At 45.0% G+C, this 17,979-nt stretch overlaps 1 protein-coding gene across 2 annotated transcripts in view; it reads right to left on the bottom strand.

The window, feature by feature from the left end:
* Positions 1 to 17,979, bottom strand: part of RAI14 (retinoic acid induced 14) — a 264,682-nt gene that overhangs the window by 20,777 nt on the left and 225,926 nt on the right. For both annotated transcript variants that reach the window (XM_040338172.1, XM_040338181.1), the window contains 2 exons: positions 12,807 to 12,893; positions 7,937 to 7,991 (listed from right to left, as the gene is read on the bottom strand). In XM_040338172.1, coding sequence (XP_040194106.1) covers positions 7,937 to 7,991; positions 12,807 to 12,893 — 142 coding nt within the window. The remainder of the gene's footprint in view (positions 1 to 7,936; positions 7,992 to 12,806; positions 12,894 to 17,979) is intronic.

The following is a 17,979-nucleotide window of genomic DNA, read 5'->3' as shown; positions in this document are numbered from 1 at the left end:
AGGATGAGGTAAGTGAAGGAGGACTGCACTAAGGTAAAGGAAGCTATTTAGGGAAAAAAAAAAACTTCCTTTACAACCCTTTTAACCAATCGCATCTGGCAACACTACTTGGTATAAAGGAGCATGTGATCCCCTCCCCTGTGACAATGTTCAGGGGGGTCTAGCATAAGGGGACCAGATTTTTAAAATGAAATCCGGGGACATATTTTTTCTTTACTAGTATTGGCAACAATCAGCGACTCTCTGCCCGTCGCCGCCGCCTCACAGCCTCTCAAGTCTTACTCTTCGGGCCCTGGCTACTACTGGATGGGGAGCGGAGGAAGATCACTCCGCCAGGGAAGGCAAGGAGATAGGCAGGTGGCTGGCCAGGATTTGAGCCAAGGCAGAAGAACATGCAACCGAAGCTGAATGGGCATGCGCCCGAAACTGAAGAAATATTCCCTCCGCTCCGACCAGCACATGATCATCAGAAAGGGGCACAGATAATGGAAAAAAATACACCCTCTATGCTAGTAGGCACGGCGGAGCGGAGGGGTGTAATTCTATTTTTTTTATTTTAATTCTGCACTGATTGTCTTTGAAATTGCCCCTGTCCCCTATTAAATCCAATCTGGGGACAAAACCAGGGAAAGACTTGGTCCGGGGACAGTGTCCTCAATCAGGGGACTGTCCCCTGAAACTGGGGATGTCTGGTCACCCTAGTCTAGCAGCCAACTGCTGGGACCAAGGGCAGTCACAAGAGGAGCAGCAGGATGCCCTGGTAAGGTAATTATAGGGTGGGTCAAGGGACACTAAAAACAAAAATAAATTATTTTGGCGTATATTGAGTATACACACATCACATAATGGAACTGTACCGTGGGGGTCTGTCAGCCACCAAACATCTCTGATGGCTCAGTTCTCACTCCTCCCCGAGAGGAAAGATGCTGACTGTCAATCAGCATCTCTCCTCTGTTCCTCCAACACTCACTGGATCATTAATCTGTGGAGAAGTGGGGAGCAGCCGTGTCAGCGGCTCACTGAGACGGCCATCAATCAAAGCACCTGGCGGATCCAGACTTGGGAGGCCGGGATGACGCGGTGCCTTGACTGATTGCAGCAACATCAGCAGAGAGCGGACTTCAGACCGCTCTCCGCCGAAAACGGGGCACAGGAGTGCAAAATGAATTGGGGTGAAGCCCAGCCTAAAATTCTCAGGCTAGACTTCTTCTTTAACCACTTGAGACCCGCGCTATTGACAAAAGACGTCAACAGCGCGGCTCTCAGGTGCCAACTGGACGTCTTTGGACGTCATTTCAAGTGCATTACCTGCGCGCGCCTCTGGGGGGCGCGCAGCGGGTAAACACTGTCCCGGTGCATCGCTGGGAAGCCGATGCGTGTACCTGGCGGCCGCAATGTCCGCCGGGTACACACGATCGTCGGTAACTGAGCAGGGACGTGGAGCTCTGTGTGTAAACAGAGCTCCACGTGCTGTCAGAGGAGAGGAGACCGATCTGTGTCTCTTGTACATAGGGACACAGCATCGGTCACCTCCCCCAGTCACCCCCCCCCCACACAGTTAGAACACACCCAGGATACACATTTAACCCCTTCCTCACCCCCCAGTGTTAACCCCTTCACTGCCAGTCACATTTATACAGTAATTAGTGCATTTTTATAGCACTGATCGCTGTATAAATGTGAATGGTCCCAAATTTGTGTCAAAAGTGTCCGATACGTCCGCCGCAATATCGCAGTCCCAATAAAAATCGCAGATCGCCGCCATTACTAGTTAAAAAAAAAAAAAAAAAAAAATAATTCTGTTCCCCATTTTGTAGGCGCTATAACTTTTGCGCAAACCAGTCGCTTATTGCGATTTTTTTTTTTTTTTTACAAAAAAACTTCGAAAAATACGTATCGGCCTTAACTGAGAATTTTTTTTTTTTTTTAAATTGGGATATTTATTATAGCAACAAGTAAAAAATATATATTTTTTTTTTAAATTGTCGCTCTTTTTTTGTTTATAGCGCAAAAAATAAAAACCGCAGAGGTGATCAAATACCACCAAAATAAAGCTCTATTTGTGGGGAAAAAAGGACGTCAATTTTGTTTGGGAGCCACGTCGCACGACCGCGCAAATGTCAGTTAAAGCGACGCAGTGCCGGAAGCTGAAATTTCGCCTGGGAACGAAGGGGGTTTATGTGCCCAGTAAGCAAGTGGTTAAATGTAGTTCTTCTCTTTGAATGCTGCTGCCAAATACCACCAAGTATCTTCCCATTCCTGCAGTGTGTGCCCTAAACTCCTAGGTTATTAAAGTAGTGACAGTGACGTGTTTCAGGCAGTGGGGGACAGTGGAGAAGATGCCAGGGAAACAGATGTCTGACATGCAGTTGTGTGTGAGTTTTATGACACCTGAGCAAATGACATCTTTCTGCAAATTGTAACACACGGATACGAATTGTTTACTGGATTTACCAGACTGGAAGACAAAACCTTCCATCTGGTACATGCCAATGTTTGAGCTCCTTCCAGCTGGTACATGCCAATGTTTGAGCTCCTTCCAGCTGGTACATGCCAATGTTTGAGCTCCTTCCAGCTGGTACATGCCAATGTTTGAGCTCCTTCCAGCTGGTACATGCCAATGTTTGAGCTCCTTCCAGCTGGTACATGCCAATGTTTGAGCTCCTTCCAGCTGGTACATGCCAATGTTTGAGCTCCTTCCAGCTGGTACATGCCAATGTTTGAGCTCCTTCCAGCTGGTACATGCCAATGTTTGAGCTCCTTCCAGCTGATCCATGGCTGTTGTAGGTCGCAGACTCCGGCCTTTCTCCATCTCAGGTGAAGACAATTCCAGAGCTTAAAGTACAACTTAAGCCTCATACACACGATCGGATTATCCGACGGGAATTGTGTGACGACAGGCTGTTGTCGGAAAATCCGACCGTTTGTACGCTCTATCGGACAATTGTCGGATTTTCCGCAAAATTTGCAATACAAATTCCTGACCAACGCCCTTTGGACAAAAGTCCTACGCCTTGTTCCGATGGAAATCCGATCGTGCGTACCAGGCTTAAGGCTCCATTCACACTTGTGCAACTTCAAAATCGTGCAATTTCTATTGCAACCTTACAGTGCGGCTTGATGCAATTTCAATGCAACTTTGGAACGAGTGCGACTTTGACCATGTGACTGTGTGTCCTCTACAAAGCCACACACAACTCACATGTATATCATTCAGGTGTGACTTTCATGCGATTGTGGAGGGTTTACATTGAAGTCTTAACCACTTAAGAGCCGGACCATTATGCAGGTAAAGGACCGGGCCCCTTTTTGCGATTCGGCACTGCGTCACTTTAACAATTGCGTGGTCGTGCGATGTGGCTCCCAAACAAAATGTATGTCCCTTTTTCCCCACAAATAGAGCTTTCTTTTGGTGGTATTTGATCACCTCTGCGATTTATATTTTTTGCGCTTTAAACAAAAGTAGAGCGTAAATTTTGAAAAAAAAATCAGTATTTTTTACTTTTTGCTATAATAAATATCCCCCAAAAACATATATAAAAAAAAAACGTTTTTTTTTCCCCTCAGTTTAGGCCGATACGTATTCTTCTACTTATTTTTGGTAAGAAAAAAAAAAAAAATGTCAATAAGCGTTTATTGATTGGTTTGTGCAAAAGTTATAGCGTTCACAAAATAAGGGATAGTTTCATAAATTCTTTGGGCCAGATTCAGGTACAATAGCGGCGGCGTAACGTATCGCATTTACGTTACACCGCCGCAAGTTTTACGGGCAAGTGCTTGATTCACAAAGCACTTGCCTGTAAAGTTGCGGCGGCGTAGCGTAAATCCCTCCGGCGCAAGCCCGCCTAATTCAAATGGGGCGTGGATCATTTAAATTAGGCGCGTTCCCGCGCCAAACCGACTGCGCATGCTCCGTTTTGAAATTTCCCGCCGTGCTTTGCGCAAAATGACGTCGCACCGACGTGATTTTTTGAACGTCGACGTGAGTTACGTCCTTTCCTATTCACAGACGACTTGCGCAAAAAAAATAAATAAATTAAAATTCGACGCGGGAACGACGGCCATACTTTAACATGGTAAGTCTAAAGATAGACCAAGAAATAGCAGCACTAACTATACACCGGGAAAAGCTGACTAGCGACGACGTAAGAGAATGCGACGGCCGCGCGTACCTTCGTGAATCGTCGTAAACAGCTAATTAGCATACCTGACGCGGAAAACGACGTGAAAACTCCACCCAGCGGGCGCCAAAGTATTACACCTACGATCCGAAGGCGTACGCCTGTCGGATCGAAGCCAAAAGCTGTCGTATCTTTGTTTGAGGATTCAAACTAAAGATACGACGCGGCAAATTTGAAAATACGCCGGTGTATCAGTAGATAACGCCGGCGTATTTCTTCTGTAAATCTGGCCCTTTATTTTTATGATTTTCACACTCTCATTCTAATTTTGCACACTTTTATACCATCTCATTATACCATTCTATATATTATCATCTTAAATACTCTTATCTACTATTCGCTTCATTACTTCAATGTGAGTTATCTTTTCCTTCCCTACCTCCAATTCATTTCTCGTTACCACCCCCCCCCCCCCCCTAAAAAAACAAAAAAAAAATTCCAACCCTCTCCTCCTCCCATCCCCATATTCCCCCCCCCCCTAACCTCCCCAGTCTAGCTCAATTTCCCTCTCTTATGCCCTCCCTATACCTCATGTAGGGAGCCCATATCGTGGGGATAGTTTTATGGCATTTTTATTAATATTTTTTTTTTACTACTAATGGCGGCGATTAGCAATTTCTTTTGTGACTGCGACATTATGGCGGACACATTGGACACTTTTTTGGGACCACAGTCATTTTCACAGCGAAAAGTGCTATAAAAATGCACCAATTACTGTGAAAATTACAATGGCAGTGAAGGGGTTAACCACTAGGGGGCGGTAAGGGGGTTAAGTGTGCCCTGATTTGTGTTTCTTACTGTAGGGGGGCGTGGCTGGACGTGTGACGTCACTGATCGTCGTTCCCTACAACAGGGAACAGACGATCAGTGACAAGCCACAGAGAAGAACGGGGAAGGTTTGTTTACACTCAACTCTCCCCGTTCTTCTGCTCCGGGGACCTGATCGCGGGACACCGGCAGCGATCGGGTCCCGCGGGCGCGGTCACGGAGCTTTGGACCGGGTTGCGAGTGCTTCGCCGGTGGAGCGCGCACGACCCACGGCTGGGCACTTAAAGGGCAACGTACCTGTACGTGCTTGTGCCCAGCCGTGCCATTCTGCCGACTTATATCAGCGTTAGGCGGCCCTCAAATGGTTAATATGGGACAATTCCCCCAGGTTTTTTTTTTAGAAGCAAAGTAATTTGGTCAAAAATGTGCGATTTGATTAAAATCTTTTTTATTATGCCAAAGTAGAATTACATGTTATGAATTGGATTAAAATAGGAGCTCTGGTTACAAGCTAGAAGGACATATTCCATCATACATGGCAAAAATCATACAGAGGAACCATTTATTACATTACAAAATTGCCATCCATATTGACACACCAACGCGTTTCGACCCATATCGTCTGTCTTCTTCAGGGAGATTTTTTGTCGCTCAAAAAGTTGAATTGAGAAAACGTGTCCTATAACCAGAATTTTAAAAGGAGTTCAGTGATCCAAGGGCCTCCATCAGCCATCCCCACCTCCTCAAGGCGAAATCCTTGGAAGCCCTTTGGAGCTTAAAATGGTGTTCCTCTTTAACCACTTCAGCTCTAAATTGGTTTACCCCCCCCCCCTCTATAACCAGGCCATTTTTTGCCATACTGCACTGCGTCGCTTTTTCTGACAATTGCGCAGTCCTGCGACGCTTTACCCAAATAACATTTTTGTCTTTTTTTCCCCCACAGCTAGAGCTTTCTTTTGGTGGTATTTAATCACCTTTGCGTTTACATTTTTTGCGCCATAAACAAAAAAAGACCGACATATGATCCTGCACAGCACAGCCACCCTGTAGTAGCAGTAAAACTGCTATGGCGGTTGGCAAGTGGTTAAAGCGGACCTTCAGTCATTTTTTCATCTATTAAATCTTCTGCCTTTAGATTGCAAAGGTTTTGCTATCTAAATCCTGACAGTAAATACCTTATACAACCCACTTCCTGTTTCCTTTCTGGCCATTAGCCTAGGCTTATGACATAATGCACAGCTCTCTCACTCTCATGAGAGTTTGCCAGGAAGAGAGGGGGTGAGTCATAAGAGGGCCAACGAGAGCCGCAGACCTGGAGGTGTGCCTGTATGAATCCAGGAAGTGAACAGGCAGCAGCTTCAGCTGCCCACAGTTAAAGTGGATGCAGCCAGACTCGGTGGAGGGAGATTTTTGCAGCATATTTGCCAAGCACAGAATCACAGTATATATAAAACAGTACGCCAGGTGGGAGGGAAGCTTCAGAATGGCAAAGATGGTCTTATTTACAAATTATGTGAGCAGACTGCAGTTCCTCTTTAAAGCGGGAGTTCACCCGAAAAATTTTTTTTAACATTAGATTGAGGCTAATTAAGGGGAGCAGAAACGGGTATTTTTTTAAAATCAATGCCGTAATTACCGTTTTCGAGATAGATGTTCTCCCGCCGCTTCCGGGTATGATCTTCGGGACTGGGCCTTCCTATTTGATTGACAGGCTTCCGACAGTCGCATACAGCACGTCACCAGTTGCGGAAAGAAGCCGAACGTCGGTGCGGCTCTATACAGCGCCTGCGCACCGACGTTCGGCTACTTTCGGAAACTCGTGACGCGCTGTATGCGACGGTCGGAAGGCTGTCTATCAAATAGGAACGCCCAGTCCCGCAGACCATACCCGGAAGCCGCGGGAGAACATCGATCTCTAAAACGGTAAGTACGGCATTGATTTAAAAAAAAATACCCGTTTCTGCTCCCCTTAAAGCGGAGGTTCGCCGGTAAAATGCTGTTTTTACCCTTAGATGGATGCTCATTTAGTCTAGGGGAATCGGCTAGTTGTTTTAAAATCCGAGCAGTACTTACCGTTGTAGAGAGCGATCTTCTCCGCCGCTTCCGGGTATGGGTCTTCGGGACTGGGCGTTCCTTCTTGATTGACAGTCTTCCGACAGGCTTCAGACGGTCGCATCCATCGCATCACTATTTTCCGAAAGTAGCCGAACGTCGGTGCGCAGGCGCAGTATAGAGCCGCACCGACGTTCGGCTTCTTTCGGCTACTCGTGACGCGATGGATGCGACCGTTGGAAGCCTGTGGGAAGACTGTCAATCAAGAAGGAACGCCCGCTCCCGAAGACCCATACCCGGAAGTGGCGAGGAAGATCGCCCTCTACAACGGTAAGTAATGCTCGGATTTTAAAACAACTAGCCGATTCCCCTAGACAAAATGAGCATCCATCTAAGGGTAAAAGAGCAAAAACTGCATTTATGGGTGAACTCACGCTTTAAATAGCCTCAATCTAATGTTAATTTTTTTTTTTTGGGTGAACCTCCACTTTAAGGTGCCCATATGCAGGAGGATTATTGCAGTGAATGAGACTTTTTTTTTTAGAACTAATCTGCCAATAATCAGCTTTCTGACCACCTATGACTACTATGAAGTTTGCAGGAATGATTTCATCACTTTACCCATCTGCTACAGTTAAAGCCATATGTGGGGGTGAAAGCAGTCAATCCATCGATCAACTCGGGGTACAATCAGTCTGTCAGACTTTTCTACATCGGATTACTGCCAGTGGCTATCGCCGCTAGCATTAATCATTGTAATCTGTTCTCTGACAGTCAGGAAGGCTCCCTGCGCCCCCCGCTGGCAGAATACAATAGTGCTGCGGGAGGCATTCCGTGCTGATGAGGGAATCGATTGATTGTCTGTCACCAATGGTGGAAGAAAAGAGAATTGAGTAATCTATGACCCACCTAAGTCATGAAACCTATTATTTTACCTGTGCTGTCGCTCAGTCTGTCTCGGAATTCTCTCCTGTAAAGCACATTTTCATCCTACAGGGAACAAAAAAAATAAAAAATAAACAATGCATCATTTATATAAAAAAAACAAAAAAAAACAAAAAACAGCTGAACCAGTAAGCAGCAGGATAATTCCAGGAGAAATCAGTGTAAAAGCTGAACTCAAAGCAAAGAGCTAAATAGACAGATGAGATGCATATAAGAGAGCTGCTTTACCTGCCAAAGGATTTGTATTCCTGTCCATCCAGTCCTGAGAGTTTACACAGCTCTGCCACATGGCACAGCCTGGTCCGACAGGGCAGACCTGATTTCTCTCTGCTGCTATTAAACACTTACAGGTCTTGTCCCTCCCCCAGCCTGTGACTGACCAATGAAGGGGACGCCTGACAAGTCGCCCCTGTGTGAACCGGCTCTTAAAGGGTAACTTCACTTTTGTGGCAAAAAAAATTAAATATATAATACCGTATTTATCTTGCTATAACGCGCCCCGGCGTATAGCGCGCACCCCCGAACTTGAAGGAAAATTTCTGGAAAAAAAAAATACTTACAGTTTGGATGCCCCTCGTCGGTGTCTTGCCCGTCGTCCATCGCGTCCTGCCCGTCGTCCATTTGCGGCCTCGTCCGGTCCGGCGTCCTTCTGCGGCCATCGTGGTGTCCTCCCCGCTCGATCCCCGCTGTATTCGAACCACTGCGCCGACATATACCGAGCGCAGTACACTCGGGTATAGTCGGGCAGGCTCGGCTCCTCTCGCGTAAAGGATGTACAGGACGTGACCGCGAGAGGAGCCGAGCCTGCCCGACTATACCCGAGTGTACTGCGCTCGGTATATGTCGGCGCAGTGGTTCAAAAACAGCGCGGGAAGCGGGTATCGGCGTATATCGCGCACCCACGATTTTGTCCTGATTTTCAGGGCAAAAAAGTGCGCGGTATACAAAAATCATAATGTAATTGAATGTTACCGTATTTATCGGCGTATACCGCGCACTATTTTGCCCTGAAAATCAGGGCAAAATCGTGGGTGCGCGGTATACGCCGATACCCGCCACGAGTTTGAATACTGCGCCGGCATATACCGAGCGCAGTACACTCGTGTATCTTCGGGCAGTCTCGGTGCCTCTCGCGCTGACGTCCTGAGCGTACAGGACGTCAGCGCGAGAGTTTCCGAGCCTGCCCGACGATACACGAGTGTACTGCGCTCGGTATATGTCGGCGCAGTATTCAAACTCGGCGCGGGAAACGAGCGGGGAAGACGTGAGGACGCCGCAGAAGGACGCCGGACCCGACGAAGAGGACACCCGAAGCTGCAGAAGGACGCCGGAACTCGACGAAGAGGACACCCGAAGCTGCAGAAGGACGCCGGACCCGACGAAGAGGACACCCGAAGCTGCAGAAGGACGCCGGACCCGACGAAGAGGACACCTGAAGCCGCAGACGGACGCCGGACCCGACGAGGCTGCCGCGCAAGACACCAAAACTGTGTACAAAAAAAAATTTTTTCCACAGGATTCGGGGCAACTTTAGGGGTGCACGGTATACGCGGGAGCGCGTTATACCGCGATAAATACGGTATTTAAAATGACCTTTCTTTTTCAATCTGCAGTGCTGTAAATTTTCTGTAAAATGCAAAAAAAAAATAAAAAATGCAATATGGCTACCTGCCCCCCAAGAAATGTAATTTCCTGCTTGTGTGATTGGCTCACTGATTTTCCCAAAAGTCTACACCAAGATACAAGTCAGATTTTGAGCACTCCTGCAACAAAAATTTCATTTCTGGTGAGATACTCCCAAAGGGTATTTTGTCTAAAGGGATGCAGACCTTGCTACTTTCCTTATTCGAGCCCTGCAGGTGCAGCAGCTGATTGAGAATGACATAAATTACTCCCATACAGATTCACTCTCCCCATGGACACACAGCCATTTCTTTAGAATAATAAAAAGGTAGGAAACTGCAACAAAGTTTGATAAAATCCCAACAATGTACATCACCCAGAGGGGAATTTTTATTTTTTCAACAAAAGTGAAGTTACTCTTTAACAATGAATTAGTGAATAAAGCTCTGCATTTATTTGTGTCTTTCATATCTGCTTGGAGCTTACCTCCAAAGCCGGCCATACACTAGTCGATGAATGAATAAACGTTTGTATGAAAATTCTCAGAACATGCAATGACTTGACAAATGTTGTTTGAAACTACTTCAAAATTGTATCTGCTTTATAGATTTTGCAATGAAAACGTCATTGTTAAAAATGAATTTGCTCTGGAAAAATTTTCCATTCTGTACGTTCCAAAATTTCTCCTCACTGCAGATGAAAACGAACGTCCATTTGACCCCACTAGTCATGAAAAGAATGCTCTTAAAATGAAAAAGCGGGAGCCACATACAACCCCTGTAGAAAAGATTAAGGTTTGGTTCACATATTGTCAAAAGTATTGGGACACCGGCCTTTACAAGCACATTAACTTTAGAGGCATCCCAGTCTTAGTCCGTAAGGTTCAACATTGAGTTGGTTCACCCTTTGCAGCTATAAGGCCTCGTACACACGACCAGACATGTCCGATGAAAACGGACCGATGACCGTTTTCATCGGACATGTCTGCTGGGTGATTTTGGTCTGATGTGTGTACACACCATCAGACCAAATTCCCTGCGGACAGAATACGCGGTGACGTGCGCGAACCCGGAAGTTCAATGCTTCCACGCACGGGATTTCGGGCCAGCGGACATGTCCGATGAGTCGTACTGACCATCGGACATGTCCGACGGACAGGCTTCCCGCGGACAAGTTTCCAAGAAACTTTTGTCCGCTGGAAACCTGTCCACTAGGCCGGAAAACTGTCCGGTAGGCCCTACACACGGTCGGACATGTCTGCGGAAACTGGTCCGATGGACCAGATTCAGCTGACATGTTCGGTCGTGTGTACAAGGCCTAACAGCTTCAACTCTTCTGGAAGGTCTTCCACAAGGTTTAGGAGTGTGTCTATGGGAATGTTTGACCATTCTTCCAGAAGAGCATTTGTGAGGTCAGGCCTGACTCCCAGTCCCCGTTCCAATTCATCCCAAAGGTGTTCTATCAGGTTGAGGTCAGGACTCTGGGCAGGTCAATCAAGTTCCTCCACCTCAAACTTGCTCATCCATGTCTTTATGGACCTTGATTTGTGCACTGGTGCGCAGTCATGTTGGAACAGGAAAGGGCCGTCCCCAAACTGTTCCCACAAAGAAGCATGAAATTGTCCAAAATGTCTTGGAATGCTGACGCCTTAAGAGTTCCCTTCATTGGAACTATGGAGCCAAGCCCAACCCCTGACAAACAACCCCACGCCATAATCCCCCCTCCACCAAATTATTTGGAGGAGTTGCCCAATACTTTTGGCAACATAGGCCCAGATTCAGGTAGCAATTGCGCCTGCGTAACCATAGTTACGCAGCGCAATTGCCGACTTGCGCCGGCGTAACGAGTTCTCCTGATTCAGAGAACTCGTTACGCCGACTGCAGCCTAAAATCTGCGTGGCATAAGGCTCTTATGCCACGCAGATTTTAGGCTGCAATCTTGCCTTGACCGCTAGGGGGCGCTCCCATTGTGGTTAGCGTATAGTATGCAAATTGCATACTTACGCCGATTCACAATGTTGCGCGCCCCCTGCGTACGCAAGTTACGTCGGTTGCGCACGGCATCTTTAGCGTAAGGCTGCCCATGCTAAAAGCAGGGGCAGCCAATGCTAAAGGATACCCGGCGTTCCCGCGTCGCGACGTTCAAATTTTACGTCGTTTGCGTAAGTGAATCGTGAATGGCGCTGGACGCCATTCACGTTCACTTTGAAGCAAATGACGTCCTTGTGACGTCATTTGCCGCAATGCACGTCGGGAAAGTTTCCCGACGGAGCATGCGCTGTACGCTCGGCGCGGGAGCGCGCCTAATTTAAATGATTCCCGCCCCCGGCGGGGTCATTTACATTGCGCGCGCTTACGCCGGGCAATTTTGCCGGCGCGCCCTCGCAATTTACGGAGCTACTGCTCCGTGAATCGAGGGCAGCGCAAATTATTTGCGGGGGCGTAGGGCAAAATCGTTGCCCTGTGCCTCCACAAATAATGCGCAAGTGGTACCTGAATCTGGGCCATAGTGTGGATGAGCGAGTTTGGGGTGGAGGAACTTGACTGCCCTGCACAAAGTCCTGACCTCAACCCGACAGAACACCTTTGGGATAAATTGGAGCAGAGTGAGAATTTTTACAGTGTAGGACACTTGGATTCACACCTGAACTGGATGGAAAAAACGTACATGACTCTTTAAAAATGGACGATGGGTGGACCCAGACCTATGCGAATCGGATGCAGTTCAAATCGCAATCCAATTCACATATACGAGACCCAAGCTTTAATTAAAGAGTGAGAGGTCAACAGTCCCTGGAACAGGATAGACAGGGATGAAACCGGGCCCTTTAGAGTACAAGGGAACCAAGTTCCTAGGAGGGAGCAAAAAGCTTATCAGGCCGTTTCCAATCTCCGTATAGAAAGAGTTGGAAAAGTGGTTGAGACCTTAGGAACCCTAGACTCGAAACAGCACTGGTAGAAGCCACAGGATGATCCTCTAGATTCAGAGTGCTGTGCACCGCATCATTGCAAGCTGAAAGTTTCTCCTTAAATTTAGGAAGACTACAGCGCCTCAATCATCCGGGGCCGGCCTGGAGTGACTCAGAGTCTCAGAAAGAGTCCTTGCTTCTGATGACTCCAAGGCCACTAGATTTTCAAAAACAAAATCTGCAAGAGAAGCCTTCCATAAGTGTAGAACAGGGGTCTCCAATTCATTTGATGTCTATCAGCATTACTATACCTATTACTCAGTATTACCTTGCTGCCCTTTTCTGTGAAGAAGACTTCTCCTTTGGCTGAGAGCGGAGTTGATGTTGAGGATACTGGAGAGGACATGTCACTGAGCTGTAATGAGAAGAAAAAATGTGGGTGTTTATTGTGTATACTGTGTGGGGCTTCTATGGGATCCTAATGAACCCAAAGACCTCACAAGTAGTCTCTCCTATTACATTTCATTATTACAAAATGCTGCTTTATAAGCCTCCTACACATGTTCGGATTTCCATACAACTTTTCCGGGGATTTTGGTTCCAACATTTTCTGCCAACATTCACCAAATCACGTGGTTTTCAGCTTTTTACCGCCACCCTTTGGGCAATTGTTGTCTGATGTTTAGCATTGGTTCTGAGCATGCGTGTTTGTACTTTTTAGTTGGACGGACTTGCGTACACACAATCAGATAAACCGACGTAAAAGATTTATTGCCCAACAATTGATGAGCATGAACAGCCAACTTTTGTTGTCGTTAATTCAGCCAACAAGAGATGTCAGTATTGTAAAGCCTCGTACACACGATCCAACTTTATGGCCATAATTGTCTGATGGACGCGTTGTGTCGGTATGCTCCATACACACGGTCGGATTATCCAACACAACAGACAATTATGGCCATAAAGTTGGATCGTGTGTACGACGAGGCTTTACAATACTGACATCTCTTTGCTCCATGTGCTAGTTCTGTGTTGACTGCAAGGGTCAGAGGTTTCTCCACACACAGAAATTGGATGCAGAGGTCTCCAAAACCACCGAAACTCCACCAATCGGGACATGTAAAGTCAGGGTAATGGGATTATTATACAATTAATAAAAAGTTTGATCAAACAAAATGACAAAGCTGTATTTTCTGAAAAGGGGATATAATTTGCCAGCTCAATCACAAACTTAATGGCCAACTCTTCTATGTTTCTTGAGTATAGTCCGAATATGGGTCTGGGGACAAATTGCCATTCGTTTTATGCAGTGTATATTTCCTCCAGGACATAAGGTTACTCTACAAATTGTTCTAAGTATATCCCTGATTTAATAAATTAACTCAAGTACAAAAGATTTCCAGACAGCATATGCTGTTAGGCATAACAATAAAAGGGGGGTGAGGGGCGCTTACTATAAAAATATTTTAAACTATATGAAATAGCGTGCATAAAACACCAAATAATTCAAGAGCGATAATTGCAAAACATATCCATAAATTACTCTTCATAAAGGTGAAAATAATAGAATAACACTGAAAAAATTAATTAAAACGTGCAACAATCCAGTGCAGAAATGACCTGTGTAAAAATATATATATAAAATCTGTGTATGCAAAATACATACACTAGAAAAAAAACTGTATACAATTGTGCAATAAACAGTCTTTAGTGCAGAAAAAACTGTTCCAAAAAACATGCAAAATAATGCAAGTCCTTGTGCTGGAAAATCCCTAAGGCCCCGTACACACGAGGAGACATGTCCAATGAAAACGGTCTGCGGACCGTTTTCATCGGACATGTCTCCTGGGAGCTTTTGGTCTGATGTGTGTACACACCATTAGACCAAAATCCCCGCGGACAGAGAACGCGGTGACGTAGAAGACACAGACGTTCTCAAACACGGAAGTGCAATGCTTCCACGCATGCGTCAAACCAATTTGACGCATGCGCGGGATTTCGGGACGCTGGTTACACGTCATAACCAGCGGACATGTCCGATTAGGTGTACTAACCATCGGACATGTCCGACGGACATGATTCCAGCGGACAAGTTTCTTAGCTTGCTAAGAAACTTTTGTCTGCTGGAAACCTGTCCGCTAGGCCGCACACACGGTCAGACATGTCTGCGGACCAGTTTCAGCGGACATGTTCGACCGTGTGTACGCTGCCTTAGCCACACTCCACAGCAATGTGCAAATAATCCTTTGAAAAAGTGACGTGGACAGTCACGATACATGTGAGGACAGAGAGCCGTGGTGACATCTCTTCCGGGTGCGGCCGAACCCGCAAGTCTTCCTGCACACGTTACTGTCAGTATATGCTGAATTAACTCTGCTTAAATGTGAGTGTTTGACCATTAACCTCCCTGGCGGTATGAGTGTGCCTGAAATTTTGTACCAAAAGCGGTACCATTATTTGCAAGGAAATTTGGCGTTTTACATTGTAGGCCTGCAAATCTTAGGAATAACTCACTTAAATCTGTCCAAACAAGAGTCTAGTGGACATCTCGGGTATGATAAAGTTTGAAACACAAAATCATAAATTATAATATAATAAATAACTATAAATAATTATAACAAATAATAATGTAATTATAATAAAAATTACTCAATAATGTAATCAAATCAAAAACACTGAAATTTGCTCAGTTGCAGAATTGTTGCTGTCATTACTTTTATTGTTTGATGACGAATTTCCCCACAAATCGCTATCGCTCAATTCTGCAAGTGATTTTAATTTATTATCGCTGTTTTCTAGCTGCTCTAAAAGCACTTTTGATGTAAAGGGACACTTTTTGGTTGCTATGGACAATCTCCAGTTTCCAGGCAGAAAGAACAGTTTTTATTTGATAAAACTGCATGCAGAACACTGGGCAGACCACTAGGGACAAAGGGTTTGTGTATTTTTTTTCATACAGTACTGTAATCTGTAAGATTACTGTATGTGTATTGTGTTTTTCACTTTTTGAATTTGGCGCCGAACTCCGTCCCCGTACGTCTTAACGTCGCAGGGAACGGAGCTCGGCGGCACTGTGAATCGAGCGAGGAGACACAGCGGGGACACATGGCAGGATCCAGGGACAAGGTAAGTAACTTCTCCCTGTATCCTGCAATGCAATCCCGAGTCTGGCTCGGGGATACCGCTTTTGGTATAAAAAATTCAGCCCGAGCCAGACTCTGGATTACCGCTAAGGAGGTTAATAAAAGTTTGTTTTTTGTGTAAAATACTACACTATGGAGTACTCTCTTTTTCCTGTATGTGTCTGAGCATTTAACCAGGAGTTGTGACCATAAAGGGAAAGTGAGCAGGGATCGTTTTTTTTATGAGGAATACAACAGAAAGGTTTATTATTTAGCCTCTTAATGTGAGAGGCTGGGGGAAACGTTTGGCAAGTAGCACTGGATGAAAGCACCTGCACTTGGATATCACTGCAATTAAGAGACAATTGTTTTGCATCTGCACTTTTTGGATTTATTTGCACATTGCTGTGGAGTGTGGCTTAGAGATTTTCCAGCACAAGGACTTGCATTATTTTACATTTTTTTTGGAACATTTTTTTCTGCACTAAAGACTGTTTATTGCACACTTTTATAAAGTTTTTTTTCTAGTGTATGTATTTTGCATACACGGATTTTATATATATTTTTTACACAGGTCATTTCTGCACTGGATTGTTGCACTTTTTAATTAAATTTTCACAGTGTTATTCTATTATTTTCACCTCTACTAAAAGGTATAACAATAGAAGGGAGGTGAGGGGCGCTTGCTATAAAAATATTTTAAACTATATGAAATAGCGTGCATAAAACACCAAATAATTCAAGAGTGATAATTGCAAAACATATCCATAAATGACTTTTCATGTGTGAACATTTTTTAGGTGGCTGCTACTGTTTTAGTTTTTAGTATATTTTATCCCTTGTTGGTTTACGCATTAGTTCCCCCATTTTTTATATGCTGTTAGGCATTTATCCATAGCCAGGAGCCAATAAAAAAAGTTAAATCTTCCAATTCAACTTGAACATAACTGTTCATTAACTACAGTCACCCCGTTGGCCTTCAAGATTTCCTCTTACATCCTGTGGGCTTCATTATAGAAATGATCTGATCTAAGAAATGTCTTTGCTTGGCCTGCTAAACATGCATGAGGCCTCGTACACACGACAGAGGAACTCGACGGGCGAAACACACCGTTTTGCTCGTCGAGTTCCTTGTGAGGCTGTCGAGGAACTTGGCGAGCCAATTTTCTCCATTCTCGTAGAGGAAAAAGAGAACATGCTCTCTTTTTGGCTCGTCGAGTTCCTCGGCAGTTTCCTTGTCGAAAATGTACACACGACCGGTTTCCTCGGCAAAAAAAAACAAAAAAAAACAGCAAGTTTCTTGCTGGTTTTTGCCGAGAAACTCGGTCGTGTGTACGAGGCCTCACTGTCGGTGACAAAAGATTGGGTTGGCACTCAGAGAGACAGATGGGAATTTTGGATGCAATGATGTTATCATCAAGGAACTGCGATACGTATCATTACTTCCATGAAAACAAACAATTTGATCAACAGATATATGATCATTTTATTGCATAATTTGTGATCACAGATCATTTTATAAAGAACATATTATCTAGATAGAATGTGAAACTACATACTGTACTTTACTTATTTTTGAGACATGAACTTAAAATGAACATTTGACAACTTATTTGGAATATCTGGAAATATTTATTGTGCCTAAGCTGTACTTTAAAAGGCTTTACCTTTTGTCCCAAATTCCTCTTGAAACATGGCAATGCACTTCTGTGTCCACAACTTTAAAGCGGACCTTCAGTCATTTTTTAATCTTTCCATCTATTATATCTTCTGTCCTTGTTGTTTTTGACTTTAGATAGTAAAACTTTTTTTCTGCCAGTAAAGCCCTTATACAGCCCACTTCCTGTTTCTTGTCTCGTAAAAAGCCTAGGCTTATGACATCATGCACTGCTCTCTCTCTAATTCTCGTGAGAGTTTGCCAGGAAGGGATGGGGGGGGGGGAGGAGTCATAAGAGGGCCAATGAGAGCTGCAGAGCTGGAGATGTGCCTCTGTGTAAATCCAGGAAGTAAACAGGCAGAAGCTTCAGCTGCCCACAGTTAAAATGGATGCAGCCAGACTCAGTGGAGGGAGATTTCTGCACCATATTTGGCAAGTACAGAATCGCAGTATATATAAAATAATATGCAAAGTGGTTGGAGGGAGGCTTCAGAATGGTAAAGATGTTTTTATTACAAATTATGTGAGCAGACTGCAGTTCCTCTTTAAGGTCCGTACACACAATCAGAAAATCTTATGAAAAATACCGCTTTCTAAGCGATCCTACAACAATCTGATCGTAAGTAGACAGCCGATCAGGACAGGACATGCTAAATTATCCGATGGGACAAGCATGAAAAATGTTCTCATAGGGCCAGATTCACAGCTGAGATACTCCGTCG

The sequence above is a fragment of the Rana temporaria genome, chromosome 1 (genome assembly GCF_905171775.1).
Source record: "Rana temporaria chromosome 1, aRanTem1.1, whole genome shotgun sequence".
NCBI lineage: Eukaryota > Metazoa > Chordata > Amphibia > Anura > Ranidae > Rana > Rana temporaria.
This window is presented reverse-complemented; position numbering and strand designations above follow the sequence as displayed.